The sequence below is a fragment of the Arachis hypogaea genome, chromosome 13, assembly GCF_003086295.3.
Source record: "Arachis hypogaea cultivar Tifrunner chromosome 13, arahy.Tifrunner.gnm2.J5K5, whole genome shotgun sequence".
NCBI lineage: Eukaryota > Viridiplantae > Streptophyta > Magnoliopsida > Fabales > Fabaceae > Arachis > Arachis hypogaea.
Window position 1 is genome coordinate 138,857,866 of NC_092048.1, and position 13,519 is coordinate 138,871,384.

General features: G+C 32.8%; 3 protein-coding genes across 6 annotated transcripts; 2 read left to right on the forward strand and 1 right to left on the reverse strand.

Annotated features, from left to right (window-relative positions):
* The first annotated feature begins 1,224 nt into the window (after nt 1-1,224).
* LOC112792075 (protein DETOXIFICATION 16) lies at nt 1,225-4,214 on the forward strand. Its single transcript, XM_025835159.3, has 8 exons — nt 1,225-1,371; nt 1,944-2,159; nt 2,426-2,970; nt 3,063-3,149; nt 3,232-3,288; nt 3,377-3,734; nt 3,824-3,910; nt 4,016-4,214. The coding sequence occupies exons 2-8, from the start codon at nt 1,962-1,964 to the stop codon at nt 4,079-4,081; spliced, it is 1,398 nt and encodes a 465-aa protein (XP_025690944.1). The 5' UTR covers nt 1,225-1,371; nt 1,944-1,961; the 3' UTR covers nt 4,082-4,214.
* Nucleotides 4,215-5,588: 1,374 nt separating this feature from the next.
* LOC112792076 (protein DETOXIFICATION 16) lies at nt 5,589-9,692 on the forward strand. 2 transcript variants are annotated; one of them, XM_025835160.3, is made up of 8 exons: nt 5,589-6,046; nt 6,308-6,852; nt 6,925-7,011; nt 7,104-7,160; nt 7,238-7,476; nt 7,589-7,707; nt 7,795-7,881; nt 9,179-9,692. In XM_025835160.3, the coding sequence occupies exons 1-8, from the start codon at nt 5,750-5,752 to the stop codon at nt 9,227-9,229; spliced, it is 1,482 nt and encodes a 493-aa protein (XP_025690945.1). In that variant the 5' UTR covers nt 5,589-5,749; the 3' UTR covers nt 9,230-9,692. The 2 variants fall into 2 exon arrangements, with proteins under 2 accessions (XP_025690945.1, XP_072069349.1); XM_072213248.1 differs by lacking the exon at nt 7,795-7,881.
* On the reverse strand, nt 9,576-12,749 carry LOC112792077 (cyclin-dependent kinase D-3). Of its 3 annotated transcripts, none has more exons than XR_003197340.3 (7): nt 12,411-12,749; nt 11,632-11,930; nt 11,451-11,559; nt 11,126-11,251; nt 10,651-10,886; nt 10,008-10,567; nt 9,576-9,859 (listed from the first exon to the last, which is right to left on the reverse strand). XR_003197340.3 is itself a non-coding variant. In XM_025835163.3 (7 exons), the coding sequence occupies exons 1-7, from the start codon at nt 12,513-12,515 to the stop codon at nt 9,840-9,842; spliced, it is 1,134 nt and encodes a 377-aa protein (XP_025690948.1). In that variant the 5' UTR covers nt 12,516-12,749; the 3' UTR covers nt 9,576-9,839. The 3 variants fall into 3 exon arrangements, 2 of the variants coding, with proteins under 2 accessions (XP_025690948.1, XP_072069350.1); XM_025835163.3 differs by having other exon boundaries at nt 10,329-10,567; XM_072213249.1 differs by having other exon boundaries at nt 10,250-10,567.
* Between the last annotated feature and the right edge of the window lie 770 nt (nt 12,750-13,519).

Genomic DNA, 13,519 nt, shown 5'->3' on the forward strand with positions numbered 1-13,519 from the left:
CAAATTAAAGGTTTTTTTCCTCAAATTTATTAATTACTATTACTACTAAATAACAAAGTTGAATAATTTGTCACTAGATAATCGTTTTCATAATATTTCAGAATTCATTGTCTAATTATTTTATTTTTCTAGTTATAAAGTGTGATTGATTCGTATATCAATTATCTCAAAAATAACGTTATAATCTATATTGAAATGCAACATTTTTAATTATATAATTTCATTTTTTTTAAATGTATTGTTTGTATATGATTTTTTTAATTATTTTATTTTTTTACAGTTATATAAAATTTAATTATTTTAATTTATTTATTAAATATATTTTAATAAAAATTAAAGACAATAGTTATAAATACAATGAATTTAAATACATTGTCATATGAATTTAATAACTATAAATATATTATCTATAGGATTTATCTATCTTATATTCTTAGGGTACATGTGAAGATTATAAAATTAAAATTTTTTTATTAAAAATATAAAAATTTAAGTTTTTAATGTATTCATTTGACATTTATTAAATGAAAATATTTTAAATTTTTCACTAATAGTAAATTTATCATGTGTTCTTAAAGCATTTATTAGCTAAATCTTTGTCTATAAATCGTTTATTAAGTATATTTAATTTTAATCATTAAAACCAATTTAATGATTATAAATATGAATTTAATTTTAATACAATGTAAAATAATTTTATATGTGTATCTAATTACATAACATCACATCATTAAAAATAACTATTTTTCACATTAATAGTATAAATAGTTATAAAAAAAACAGATGTAATTGCATAACTGTATAAAATATTTTATAGGTTTAATTATTTTATTGGTCCTTATAGTTTTGCAAAATTTTTAATTAGATTCAAAGTCCCTATACTTTTTTTCCTTTTAATTGAGTCTTTGCATCAATTTTTTTTCAATTAGGTCCCTCTTAACAGTAATTAGTTTAATTTTATTGGGATCCAACTAAAAAAAATTGGTGCAAAGACCAAAATAAAAGAAAAAAAGTATAGAGACCCAATTAAAAAAAAATTTGGTGCAAGAACTCAATTAAAAAAAGTATAGAGACCTAATTAAAAATTTTACAAAACTATAGAAACCAATAAAATAATTAAACCTATTTTATATTATCAATGCATCAAAATTAAACTCTTATAAATACATTCTCACATTTTTGTATAAAAATCTCATTATATATATACATAACACCTAACAAACACAAAACACACACATACATACACAAGCAAATTCTGTTCCATAATCTCTCTTGTGCTTTTTCTTTCTTTCTTTGAACTAAGGCACCAAGCCTTCAACGACTTGGCAAGCCTTGCTTGCAATTTTATTAAGAAGAAGAACAAAGTCGTGCGTAAGTATTTTAAGAATATTGTTGTGTATAGTAACTTTTATGATTCACATATAATTTTGGAAGATTTTTGTGGAAATTATTCTACTTATAAATAAAACGATAATAAATTATTGAAGATTGTGTCTACTATGATTCGTGATAAATTTATTTTAATATTTTTGCAATTTATTTATCTACAAATTTTATTTGTATTGAAAGTATCTAAAATATTATTTTAGAATTTTATTTTCCAGCATATTTATCATTGGTTTTCATTCCATAATCCTTAAATCAGTACCAACGAAGGTATTAACCAACCGCCTAACTAGCATATGAACTGCAAAAGTAACTAGAATATTATTTTAATAAACATATTTATCATCGGCTTTCACTCCGTAATTCGCCCCCCCAAACCGATTATGCTCTTTGTATTAAACATACATGCGCCTTTATGACTCCAACGAAATAACGGCACTCAAAATTCTTCTAAACCGAATTCCCTGACACATACACTGCATTTGCATTGCATTCCAAATTGGAATGAAATCGGAATACTTCATCATAACGTCTCCTTCTTTGTTTATAATTGCCAGCCATCTTCATCTGAAGGCATGAAAATCCCAAGAGAGGCAGTTGTTGAAGAGCTGAAGAGACAGCTATGGCTGGCAGTGCCTCTCTGCTCAGTGGCTTTCCTGCAATACAGTCTCCAGACCATCTCCATCATGTTTGTTGGTCATCTCGGTACTCTCCCTCTTTCCGGAGCTTCCATGGCGACCTCCTTTGCCGCCGTTACAGGATTCACCTTACTGGTAACTGGTAACAATAGCGTAGATAATTTTGTTTTTATTTTCAATAACTCGAGTCTCCATGTATTATAAGAGACGAAAATTTATTATTTTTTAGTATTTTTTAGTTATTAATTTAATTTTTTTAGTTTAATAATTTAATAATATATTTTATTATATATTTTTAAATATTAATATATAATTAACTAATAATAAAAAATAATAATTTTGATGATTTGTTTAACATTTCTTATTAAATAAATAAATAATGTGTGCGTGTGTTTGAGCAGACAGGATTAACCGGTGCACTGGACACATTTTGTGGACAATCGAATGGGGCAGGGCAGTACCAGATGCTTGGCATACACCTGCAGAGATCCATGCTTGTTGTTTCAATCGTCAGTGTTTTCGTCGCCATCATCTGGGCTAACACGGAGCCTATTCTAATTGCGATGCGCCAAGACAAAGCCATAGCCAACCAAGCTGGCAAGTATGCCCGCTGCTTGATCCCAAGCCTCTTCGCGCATGGCCTTCTTCAGTCCATTCTCAGGTTCTTGCAAACCCAGAGCATTGTCTTCCCAATGGTCATAACCTCTGCACTTGCGGCGCTGCTCCACATCCTTCTCTGCTGGCTTCTTGTATTCAAAACTCCCCTGGGGAGCAGGGGGGCACCCATATCTATTTCCATATGTTATTATCTGAATCTTCTCTTCATCTCCTTCTATATCAAATACTCTTCTTCTTGCAAACAATCTTGGACTGGCTTTTCCAAAAAGTCCCTAAATGGAGTCTTCTCCTTCCTTAAACTTGCTGTTCCTTCGGCTCTTATGCTCTGGTAAGCGATAGTTTTCTCAACTGTCCTAATGTTTTTCGCCGATATGATCATCCTCACCAAGCCTATGATACAGCTGGTTTTGTTTTGAGCAGCCTGAAAGTTTGGACATTCGAACTCGTAGTTATCTTGTCTGGTCTTCTTCCGAACCCAGCATTAGAAACTTCAGTTCTTTCAATATGGTTAGCATCTGGGACTGGACTGCACCTTATCGTATAAATTTCATTGATACTCCCTAAGAACGTTCTTGATATGCCTTTTCAGCCTTAATACATTTACTTTAGCTTGGATGATCCCTTTTGGATTCAGTGCTGCTGTAAGGTACTTACGATACTCAATAAAGAAAGTAAGAAACTCTGCTTGACTTGGAACTTGAATTTTAAAGCATAGCCATTAATGATTGATGCAGCACACGCGTGTCGAATGAACTAGGAGGTGGAAATCCAGAGGCAGCACGGGTAGCAGTTGGCGTGGTGTTATGCATGGTGTTCATTGAAGGGATCTTGTTAGCTTCAATCATGATTATGCTGAGGAACATGTGGAGCCGTATTTACAGTAATGACAAACAAGTAATCAGAGATGTGTCGGCGACGACGCCAATTCTGGCAATTTCGTGCTTTCTAGACGGAATACAAAGTGCACTTTCAGGTATTGCTTCAGGATGTGGGTGGCAGCGAATAGGTGCGTATGTGAATCTTGGCTCATTCTATCTTGTGGGCGTTCCTTGCTCTGTCCTGTTAGGATTTGTTGCGCATATGAAAGCCAAGGTAATATACTTGTACTAATATCTTTCAATCATGATGCGGTTATTTCTTTTGCTTAGCTTAGTTTGTGAGTTGTGAGTTGTGACTAACAGGGGCTGTGGTTGGGGATCATAGCTGCATTCGTTGTGCAAGTAACATTTTACGCTATCATCACCATTCGAACCAGTTGGGACCAACAGGTAGGACATCAATTAGCTTGGATTTCTTACATGAATATGCTCATCATTCTCGTTCTCCCTTTTGAACATTATCATGTGTCTAATATATAATGATACTAATAATAGGCAAGGATAGCTGAAAGCAGAGTTAAGGAGTCAACCATGTCGCCAAAGACAGAATGTGAAGTCTAATACAGTAATACATACATGCATTGCTGACTCATATCATGGGGGCAGAGCATGTTCCCCTCAAAGAATGTTTAAAAAAATTATCATTATTATCGTAATAAAGGATCCTTTTGAGTTTTATATTAAAAAAACTAACATATAATAATAAATATCTTGTTAAATTTGATTTTGTATCCAAAACGAAAAATACATAAATAGATATATCAATTCAATAAATATATCACTAAAATAACAAACTTTGTTATATGTTAAATGAGTTACTTTCATAAAGACATTTTGTTATAAAGGTAATATTATGAACTTTAGATCGTGTAGTAAATTTGATATTTTTCTTTTACAATTGAATATTTAATTAAATTGGTGTATTAAAATTGATTTTTTTTATTTTTTTCTATATAGACTATACGTACATGTAGCTATTGTTTTTTCTTCTTCTTTCTCTTTTTCTTCCTTCTCTTTTGTTATCTTCTTTTAGGTTTCTTCTTTTATTATCGTCTTCGTTGTTGTCCTTGTCACTGCCGCTTTCTTTTTCTTCTATTTCTACTCCTCTTTTTTCTTTTTCCTTATCATCTTTTATTGTTGTCTGTCTTTTTCTTTTTTTGTCTTTTTTTTATATATGTTCAAGAACAATATTGATTACAAAAAATTTGATACACAATATAAAAAATTTTAATATACAGTATAAAAAAATTAATGCTTAATACAACCGAATTTTTGTACTATATCCATAAATTTATATGTTATATAAAAAAATTTATGTTAAATGTAAAAATTTTGGTGTTCTATAACAATTTCTGTGCTATATAATAAATTTTTTTGCGTAAAAACATAGAATCATGTGATAGATGTTTGCCTTTTTTTGTATTGCACCTTGGTTGAATTTAGTTATAACAACATGGCACCTATTCAAATGAAAATGCTAAAAACATTTTTTTACAAAGATTTTTGTATTAAAAGTGTATTTTATTTATTTAGCTACACTTAAAAAAAATATTTATATAATACATCAAAATCAAACCATACAACTCATTAGCTATTGATTAAAAAAAAACATCTTCATACAAAAACAATTGAAAAATTTTCATGGTCATATCTACCTAAAAACATTTCCACATGTAGCATTTGAAGTGTTATGTCAGTTTAGAGCGTTAGTATTTGAAATGAAATTAATGAATACTAAATGGCAGAACGCGGAAGGCGGAATAGTTTAATCAAATATTTAATTATAAAAGAAAAATTGAATTATTTATGTTAGGAGGAAAACAGGACTTACTTTTAAGCGAAATAAAAGTAAGAAATTTAAACAACAACGAAAACTCATTACCAAGAAAGAAAACTGTACTAGTATTTAACTGCGTTTACATATAAATCAACAGTAACAAGCATTTACATATAGATCCTTAGTTAGAGTGGCACAATTGCACAAGTTGACAAGTATCCTATGCCTACATAAAAGAGATACCTGTTGGATAATTATTTAAAAGGATAAAGAGTTGATCAGAGTGTAGATGAAATCATAAAATAAAATATCTAAAGATGTAACAAGATGACAATGAAGAAAGTCGTTTTCTATAAAATATCGTGGGATTGGCATCTTTATTGTCTTGTAGTGTTCAGTCATGGTTATGCCTTACGCGAATGTGTTTGGATCTGCTCTCTATCGGGTAAACAATGGATAGAGAAGGTGGAAAGGGATCTCTGGAGCCTCTCTTGGAAAAGATCACAGTGGAAAGTAGGCTCAAGGTTGATGATATTGAACTAAAGAAGCACAAGGCAATAGAAAGAAGAGAAATCTTTGAAGAGGCAAGAAAGCAGTTATGGCTGGCAGGTCCTTTAGTAACCGTCTCTCTGCTCAATTATGGCCTGCAAGTCATATCTGTTATGTTCGTAGGTCATCTCGGTCAACTCCCTCTTTCCGGTGCTTCAATGGCTACTTCTTTTGCCTCTGTCACCGGCTTCAGCTTATTGGTAGGTTAGGTAACTTGCATTGTGTTTTCCTTAGTTATTATTATTCATTTAAAAAAAAAACTCACTTGTAGTTATTTTTATTTAAAGTTGATAATTAAGAATTATTAGATGATTTCATATGTTTGATTAAATTGTTATCTAACGATTTTCTCTTCATATACTAAGATAACTACACGTGAGTTTTCAACTTTTGTTTTTTTTTCTTCTTTGGTTTCACTGAGATTTATCACTTCACACTGAGATTTATCACTTCACAAATAGACCGGAATGGCAAGTGCTTTGGACACCTTATGTGGGCAGTCATATGGAGCAAAGCAGCATCGTATGGTAGGCATACATATGCAGAGAGCCATTCTCATTCTCATGATTCTTTGCATATCCCTCTCAATTATTTGGGCAAACACAGCATCCATTCTAACTGCTCTTGGCCAAGATCCTCAAATATCTTCAGAAGCTGGACAATATGCAAAGTTTATGATTCCGAGTCTTTTCGCCTATGGTCTCCTGCAGTGCCTCAACAGGTTCTTGCAAACCCAAAGTCTTGTGTTTCCAATGCTGTTCAGCTCTGGAGTTACCACTTTGCTGCATATTCTTATATGTTGGATTATGGTATTCAAATCCGGGCTGGGGAACAAAGGAGCTGCCATAGCAAATGCTATATCATACTGGTTGAATGCCTTCATCCTGATGCTCTATGTCAAGTTCTCACCTTCGTGTTTGAAAACATGGACTGGCTTTTCAAGAGAAGCATTCCATAACATTCCTTCTTTTATGAGGCTTGCCATTCCTTCAGCCGTTATGGTTTGGTAATTGTGTCATGTTCTCTTACTACTTTCTTACCAGCAATTTCTAACACCTCTTATTTTTGTTCTCAACAGCCTGGAATCATGGTCCTTTGAAATGATGGTTCTCCTTTCTGGCCTTCTCCCAAATCCCAAGTTAGAAACATCGGTGCTTTCTATCTGGTTAGTTAGTGTCACGTTGACATTTTCTTTCAACATATTTTCATGCATATGTATTTATGTTTTGCAACCGGTTTTTTTGTTTAATTAATCAGTTTGAACACTTCAACAACCGTTTGGACAATCCCATTTGGACTCAGCGGAGCAGTGAGGTGAGAGCAACTCTTTTTCAACTCTCAAACTTCGATGTAGTTAGAGTAATATGCTTCATGCTTGTTAATGTTTGCAGCACTCGTGTCTCGAATGAACTAGGAGCTGGTCATCCAAGGTCTGCACGTTTAGCTGTGTATTTCGTCTTTGCAATGGCCATGGTTGAGGGCATCTTTGTTGGGGCAATGATGATTTTGAAACGCGATATCTGGGGCTATGCATATAGTAATGAAGAAGAAGTGGTCACATATGTAGCAACCATGTTGCCTATTCTGGCAACATCCATTTTCCTGGATTCACTTCAATGTGTTCTTTCAGGTTTTTATTTTTTAGTTTTTACTTCCCATCCAGAAAGAATGCTTCTACAACAAGGTGTTTGTGTATGAACATTTTTTATATGATATTGTTTGGCGTAATAATCTTCGTTTAGGTACGGCTAGAGGATGTGGTTGGCAAAAAATGGGTGCTCTGATCAATCTAGGATCATACTATTTAATTGGGATACCAGCAGCTATCTTATTCGCTTTTGTATTTCACATGGGTGGCAAGGTAAAACAAACAACAATACTCTTCACTATTATTCACAGCTTAATAATGATTTAGATTTCAAGAAAAACAAAATGTGATTGTATGTAGGGGCTTTGGCTGGGGATCATATGTGCACTCATTGTTCAAGTGTCATGTCTTCTTATCATTACAATACCCACTGATTGGGAGGAAGAGGTGAACGTTTCCCTTGATATGTTTTCATTAAGAGAAAAAGTGTAAATAACCATTTTGGCACCCGAAAAATCCTGATTTTGACAAAATGAATCCCAAAAAGTGTTAACAACAAAATGATCCCTAGAAGGTATATTTCACTTGATAAAATGATCTAAACATTTGGTCAATAGTTAATTTACTCAGTCAACAGTTAATTATTCATAAAATTACTAAAATACCCCAATATTCTCTTTCTTCACTGTCAGCACCTTATCCAACTCCATTTCCATTTTCGTGTCACACTATTGTTATCACCCCTTTCTCATCCCCATTTCCATTCCATGCCTCAACTCATCCCATTGCCATCAACCCAACTGCCATCATCGTCATATCATCACAAAATTGAACCAAGTTCCACTAATATATTTAGCAGCTTCTTTTCCCAAGTTCATAATCTCTTTTACAATAGAAACACCCAACTGAACCATAACTAATCCCAGTCACAATATATTACTTGTAGGAAGAGTTGTATTTTTGTTGTAAAACACTAATTAAAAAGATGCATAACAAAAAATATGAAATTTATTTGCAATGATAAAAAATCTCAGACTTCTAGCTCAAACCTAAAATTTTTTACTCCTAGATGCACCATGGGTTTCGGTTTACGATGGTGGTTGCTTTGTGAGTTGTTGTTGTTATTGTTGATAAGGATGAGGTAAAGGTGACGGTGGAGGTGGGGTGACAATAGAGTAGATTGTTGATGGCCATGGTGATAAGTGGGTGGTGGACGAGTACTAGGGGTTTGTGGTGGTCAACGAGGGAGAGGGGGGAGATGCTAGTGGGTGGGAAAGAGTGACAACAAAAACATGGGGACTAGTCATACTGATGAAGGGTGGGAATGATGGGAGTGAGGGGCTGGAGAAATTACTTGAGAAGGGAGAAAGAAAATGTAAGGATATATTTGAAATTTCATAAGAAAATACAGAAGTCTATCAATAATTTTATTAATTTTATAAATAATTAACAGTTGATTGAGCAAATTAACTATTGACTAAATGTCTGGATCATTTTGTCGAGGGAAATATATGTTTTAGAGGTCATTTTGCTCGTTACTATTTTTTGGAGTTCATTTTGTTAAAATCTAAATCTTTCGGGGTGCCAAAAAGACTATGTACTCAAAGAAAAACATTTAAGATGTGGGTCTTTAGGATGATGATAATATAGTTAAACATTCTGGAGTGGTGTTTCATTTTAAGATGTGGGTCTTTAGGATGATGATAATATAGTTAAACATTCTGGAGTGGTGTTTCATTTTCAGGCAAAGAAGACTAAAGACGGTGTCCGTGTGTATGACAGCATATTGTCTTGAGACAAATTTGATCACGCAATTCAGGAATAAAGCCAGCTTTGCAAGAAATTCTTGTTCGAACTTGGAACACTTTTTGTTAGTAAATAGCTTGAAAAAGAAAATGCAGTAGGAGGGGTTGATGACATAGGTATATAATTAATGTATATGATAAAGTTTGTCTCTCAAATACTTGTCTTCATAGGACCTGATGAATATGGATTGAAAACCATAAATTGCAAACTTAAGCATCATACCTGACATGTCGGCATTGAATTAAAGGCGGTGAAGGGCTTTCATGGACTCTCGAGTATACTAATTCTCAGAAAGCATGAATAAGAGAATTGAAAGGAGAGGAGAAAACATGCGGTTGTTATTATAATTCTTTTTTTATCTCCTTTCTTCTTCCGTATAGGCTATAGCAGTTACTTTTGGGTCACTGAATTACAAATAATATTCAATTCTTCTTTCTTTAAAGTTCTACAAATAAGCCATGAAGTCTATTCCACTGCATTTCATCAAAAGCAATCTATTCTGCCCCTCTTGTCTTATTATACTTGGGCTAATGGCACGCCCAAAGAATACTGAATATTCATTCATTCTGGTTGTTGAAATTCTAGATCTAATTTTCTTTTTAAATGTAATCTGTCAGCACTGCAGCACAAAAACAACGAAATCAAATTAAATTAAAGCATTTATAACTAGAAAATAAATTCAATCAAACATCTGACTCATTCCTTAGAAGTTTCAATATTATTTAATAGGATACTACAAACATATCATGCTAACAAAAGCATATTACCATTTATCATATCAACACATTGGTCTCATCATTGCAGATAGCAATTCACTAGAACAATATTTCATCGTGGTATGTCATAATATGCTTTTGTAACCTGGATATTCTCTTCCACCGATATTGTATTTAGCGAAAGGTTTGGGGTACATGAGCAAGCCGAAACATCAAGCATGAATATCATCCATGAATATTGTGTAATGTTTGTCTCCACTTTGGATTGATTCGGTGATCAATATTGTTTTTACCTGTTCATTGTAGGTCTATCTGGAGATTTTAATGCAAAGATAGAAAAATCTACTGACATTGGAACTGGTTGGTTCTTGCCTGTATTATCACCAACTGTCTGTCTGAAATCACCGAAATTTCCATCATCATCCTTCACTCCTTGAAAAGAATTTCCTTCGAACCCATCACGCCCAGGCATCACTCTCCTAGACTTTCTTGGAGGTGATAACACAGTAGGACCCTGCTGCAAATCAAAATCAGAAGCCCTAGATTCCTTCTTGGGGGCTGGCCTAGGGAGCTTCTCTGGATCTGTGGGCAGAGGTGCAGAAGAAAAGTATCTAAATACAAAAAAAAGAAGGATAAATTAGGGAGAAAAGAACATTGCTGATGTCTTAAAGGGAAAGTGAAGGAAGGCACATACCTGTGCTCTAGTGCCTGTTGCACTGAAATTCTAGCTTTTGGATCATATGTAAACATCTTTGACAATAGATCTAAAGCATCGTCACTTGCTGTTGGAAACAAAGTACGCAAAGGGGGGGCAGGAACACATTGATATTCAACGTAATCTGGAAGATATACCATATCAGGCCACTGAGCAGGTGTCGGAGTGCCAAATGCTGCAAAAATCTTGCCTAACTGATCGATATCACTTGAACCCTGATAAATTATGAAAATAAACTAATGAGAAAAACCAGAAAACAGAATGTTAATTGTTACCACACTAATGAGAATAAGATGGAAGCCTAAATCAACATTAATTATGCTTACATATATCAATTATAGCCAATAAATTATCAACTCTAAAATATTAAGCCTCATGTACTTTAGGACAAACAACCATTAACCACAAAGAATAGACCATATTACCTAGTTACCATGATAGTTTTTTTTTTCACCTGCAAAAAGGGTCGGCGGAGAAGAAGTTCAGCAAAAATACAAGCTGCAGCCCAAACATCTACCCCTGAACCATATTGCTTCGCACCAAATAATAGCTCAGGTGCTCTGTACCACCGAGCAAACACCTACTCATGTATAATACACAAAAGTATTGAGTGTATGGAATGTTGATCCACTAACATAAAGTGCAAAGCACCGAATATATAGGATGCAAGTGAAACTAGTTTCTAGCATCAAAACCGATATTATTAGTGAAAATCAATTCCTGTCATATTGACATGCATGCACAATAATCCAGATACCAGTATGCATAGGTAAGCATACCTGATGTGTGAACCTTCTATCCGGACTTCCAAATATCCGTGCCAAACCAAAATCTGCAAGTTTCAGCTGTCCATGAGATCCTATCAACAAATTATTTGGCTTCATATCCCTGAAAATGTATAAGCAGAGTTTGAGCTCAGCATAACTACTTTGTACCAATCAAAACCTCAGAATACCATACCTATGCAAAACCCATTTCTTGTGGCAAAAAGCAAGACCCTTTAGCGTCATTTGGAGGTAGGATTTTGTATCAGCTGGAGAAAGAAAAATATTTCGGTCTCGTATGACGGCTTCAAGGTCCGTCTCCATGAATTCGAATACAAGATGTAAATTCCCTTTATGCGGGAATGCATCGATTAACTCAATAATGTTGGGATCTTTGAGCTCTTTAAGAAGTTTAATTTCTCTGAGTGCTGTAAAGTTGACCCCTTCTTTCTGCTTGCCAAGTCGAATTTTCTTAATGGCAACGGTTTGTCCGGTCTGTCAATGCAATGGATTCATTTTGATAAGAAACACAATGTGGTGACAATACTGCCAGTTTTATCATTGAATAAAGTTTACAAAACCCATGCTGAAACTACTTAGAAAGCTTATGGATCACTTTCTCAAACTCAATGATCCACACCGTACATGACCCTTTCTAAATAATCATTTGTATTGAAGGAAGGAACGATGATTTGGTAAAGCATCCTAATCAAATTGTTGAGAAATAACCTCCTAGAATCAAATTCAGGAACCCAAAGCAAATAAATGCATGATTACTTTCCAAATTAAATATACCTATACAAATATGTATTTTCCTCTGATTTCAGTGAATTTCTTTGCATAAACTATAAAAAAAAAAAAAATTTCACAACCCAGAAAACTGAACATACAATAAATCGTTCTTTTCACTGAAAAATCCCAGTAAGCTTGTCCAAAAGCTGAATCAGATAGCAGAAGACAGTAGAGGGAAATTACGTGAGTATCAATGGCTTTGTATACAACTCCGTAGGTACCTTCACCAAGAATTTCACGCTTCAGATACCTATCGGCGACCTTTTTGGAGGGATCCGGGTCTGTCATTTTTGTTGCTAATGCTAATTTCAGTTCAAAAATTGAGAATTTGCAAGTGGGTCATCTAGACAGCAAATTAGGGCTTTATCAGAAATGAAAATCGTTGAATCGCTGAAGCACTGAAAACGGCAAATGGGCAGTGCCTGAAATCTAAAACGGCAGCATGCGAATGTTCCAAGGTTCACCCACAAATAATGCCATCAATAATAATCGTCGAATCTATACTTCTTTGTACTTAATTTTTTGCTTTTTAATTTTGATATTACATTTATAATAGTGTTTTTTAACCATGTGTGAATTTTGGTGATTTTTTTTTATATGGAGAGTTGGAGACGGTTCGATTTGTAAATTTTAACTTTTAAAAAATTTTTAAAATGCAAAATTGACCTTAGATCTGTGAACAAAATAAATCTGACATTTTAATATGTAAACTTTAATTTTTTAAAATTTTTAAAATACAAAACTAATTTTTCGATTTGTGAACTTTCATAAATCTAATTTTCTGATTTGTAAATTCTCGAAATTTGAATTTAATTCTCCTCAAATTAGACTATTAATTTTTCTTTTCTCAATTTTATGTCTTTGATTTGTGTTTTAAAATTAAGAAAAAAATTGATTTTCATTATTTTTAAATTTTTTATTTTCATAAATTAAAAAAATAAAAATAAAAAACACAAATCAAATGAATTTTTATTTATTTAAATTCTAAAACTCTAGACATATTTTTTGTGTTTCATAAATCCATTTCACTTTATAGTGTTTTTTAATGGAATAATAAGCATCCGAACTTTAATATTCAGGATATAGTTGCATAGTTTGAGGATTTGTTTGGGTGGATTTTTTAAAAATAAGTTTAGTAATTTTTTTATTTATTAATTATATTTAGATATAATGATATAAAAATTTTTTTTGTTTATTTATTATGTAAATATATTTTTAATAAAATAATTTTTTTAAAAAGGTATAAATTATAATTTTTTACAAAATATATTTTTTAATTTTTTAAATATTTT

Excerpts from the sequence above, each read along its gene's own strand:
- LOC112792076 (XM_025835160.3), top strand. The coding sequence starts at position 5,750 with ATGGATAGAGAAGGTGGAAAGGGATCTCTGGAGCCTCTCTTGGAAAAG. Across the intron at positions 6,047-6,307 it reads TCACCGGCTTCAGCTTATTG|ACCGGAATGGCAAGTGCTTT; the intron begins GTAGGTTAGGTA and ends CTTCACAAATAG. Across the intron at positions 7,477-7,588 it reads ACTTCAATGTGTTCTTTCAG|GTACGGCTAGAGGATGTGGT; the intron begins GTTTTTATTTTT and ends ATCTTCGTTTAG.
- LOC112792077 (XM_072213249.1), bottom strand. The coding sequence starts at position 12,515 with ATGACAGACCCGGATCCCTCCAAAAAGGTCGCCGATAGGTATCTGAAG. Across the intron at positions 11,560-11,631 it reads AAGAAATGGGTTTTGCATAG|GGATATGAAGCCAAATAATT; the intron begins GTATGGTATTCT and ends ATACATTTTCAG. Across the intron at positions 11,252-11,450 it reads ATAGAAGGTTCACACATCAG|GTGTTTGCTCGGTGGTACAG; the intron begins GTATGCTTACCT and ends ATACATGAGTAG.
- LOC112792075 (XM_025835159.3), top strand. The coding sequence starts at position 1,962 with ATGAAAATCCCAAGAGAGGCAGTTGTTGAAGAGCTGAAGAGACAGCTA. Across the intron at positions 2,971-3,062 it reads CCTTCGGCTCTTATGCTCTG|CCTGAAAGTTTGGACATTCG; the intron begins GTAAGCGATAGT and ends TGTTTTGAGCAG. Across the intron at positions 3,150-3,231 it reads ACTTCAGTTCTTTCAATATG|CCTTAATACATTTACTTTAG; the intron begins GTTAGCATCTGG and ends ATGCCTTTTCAG.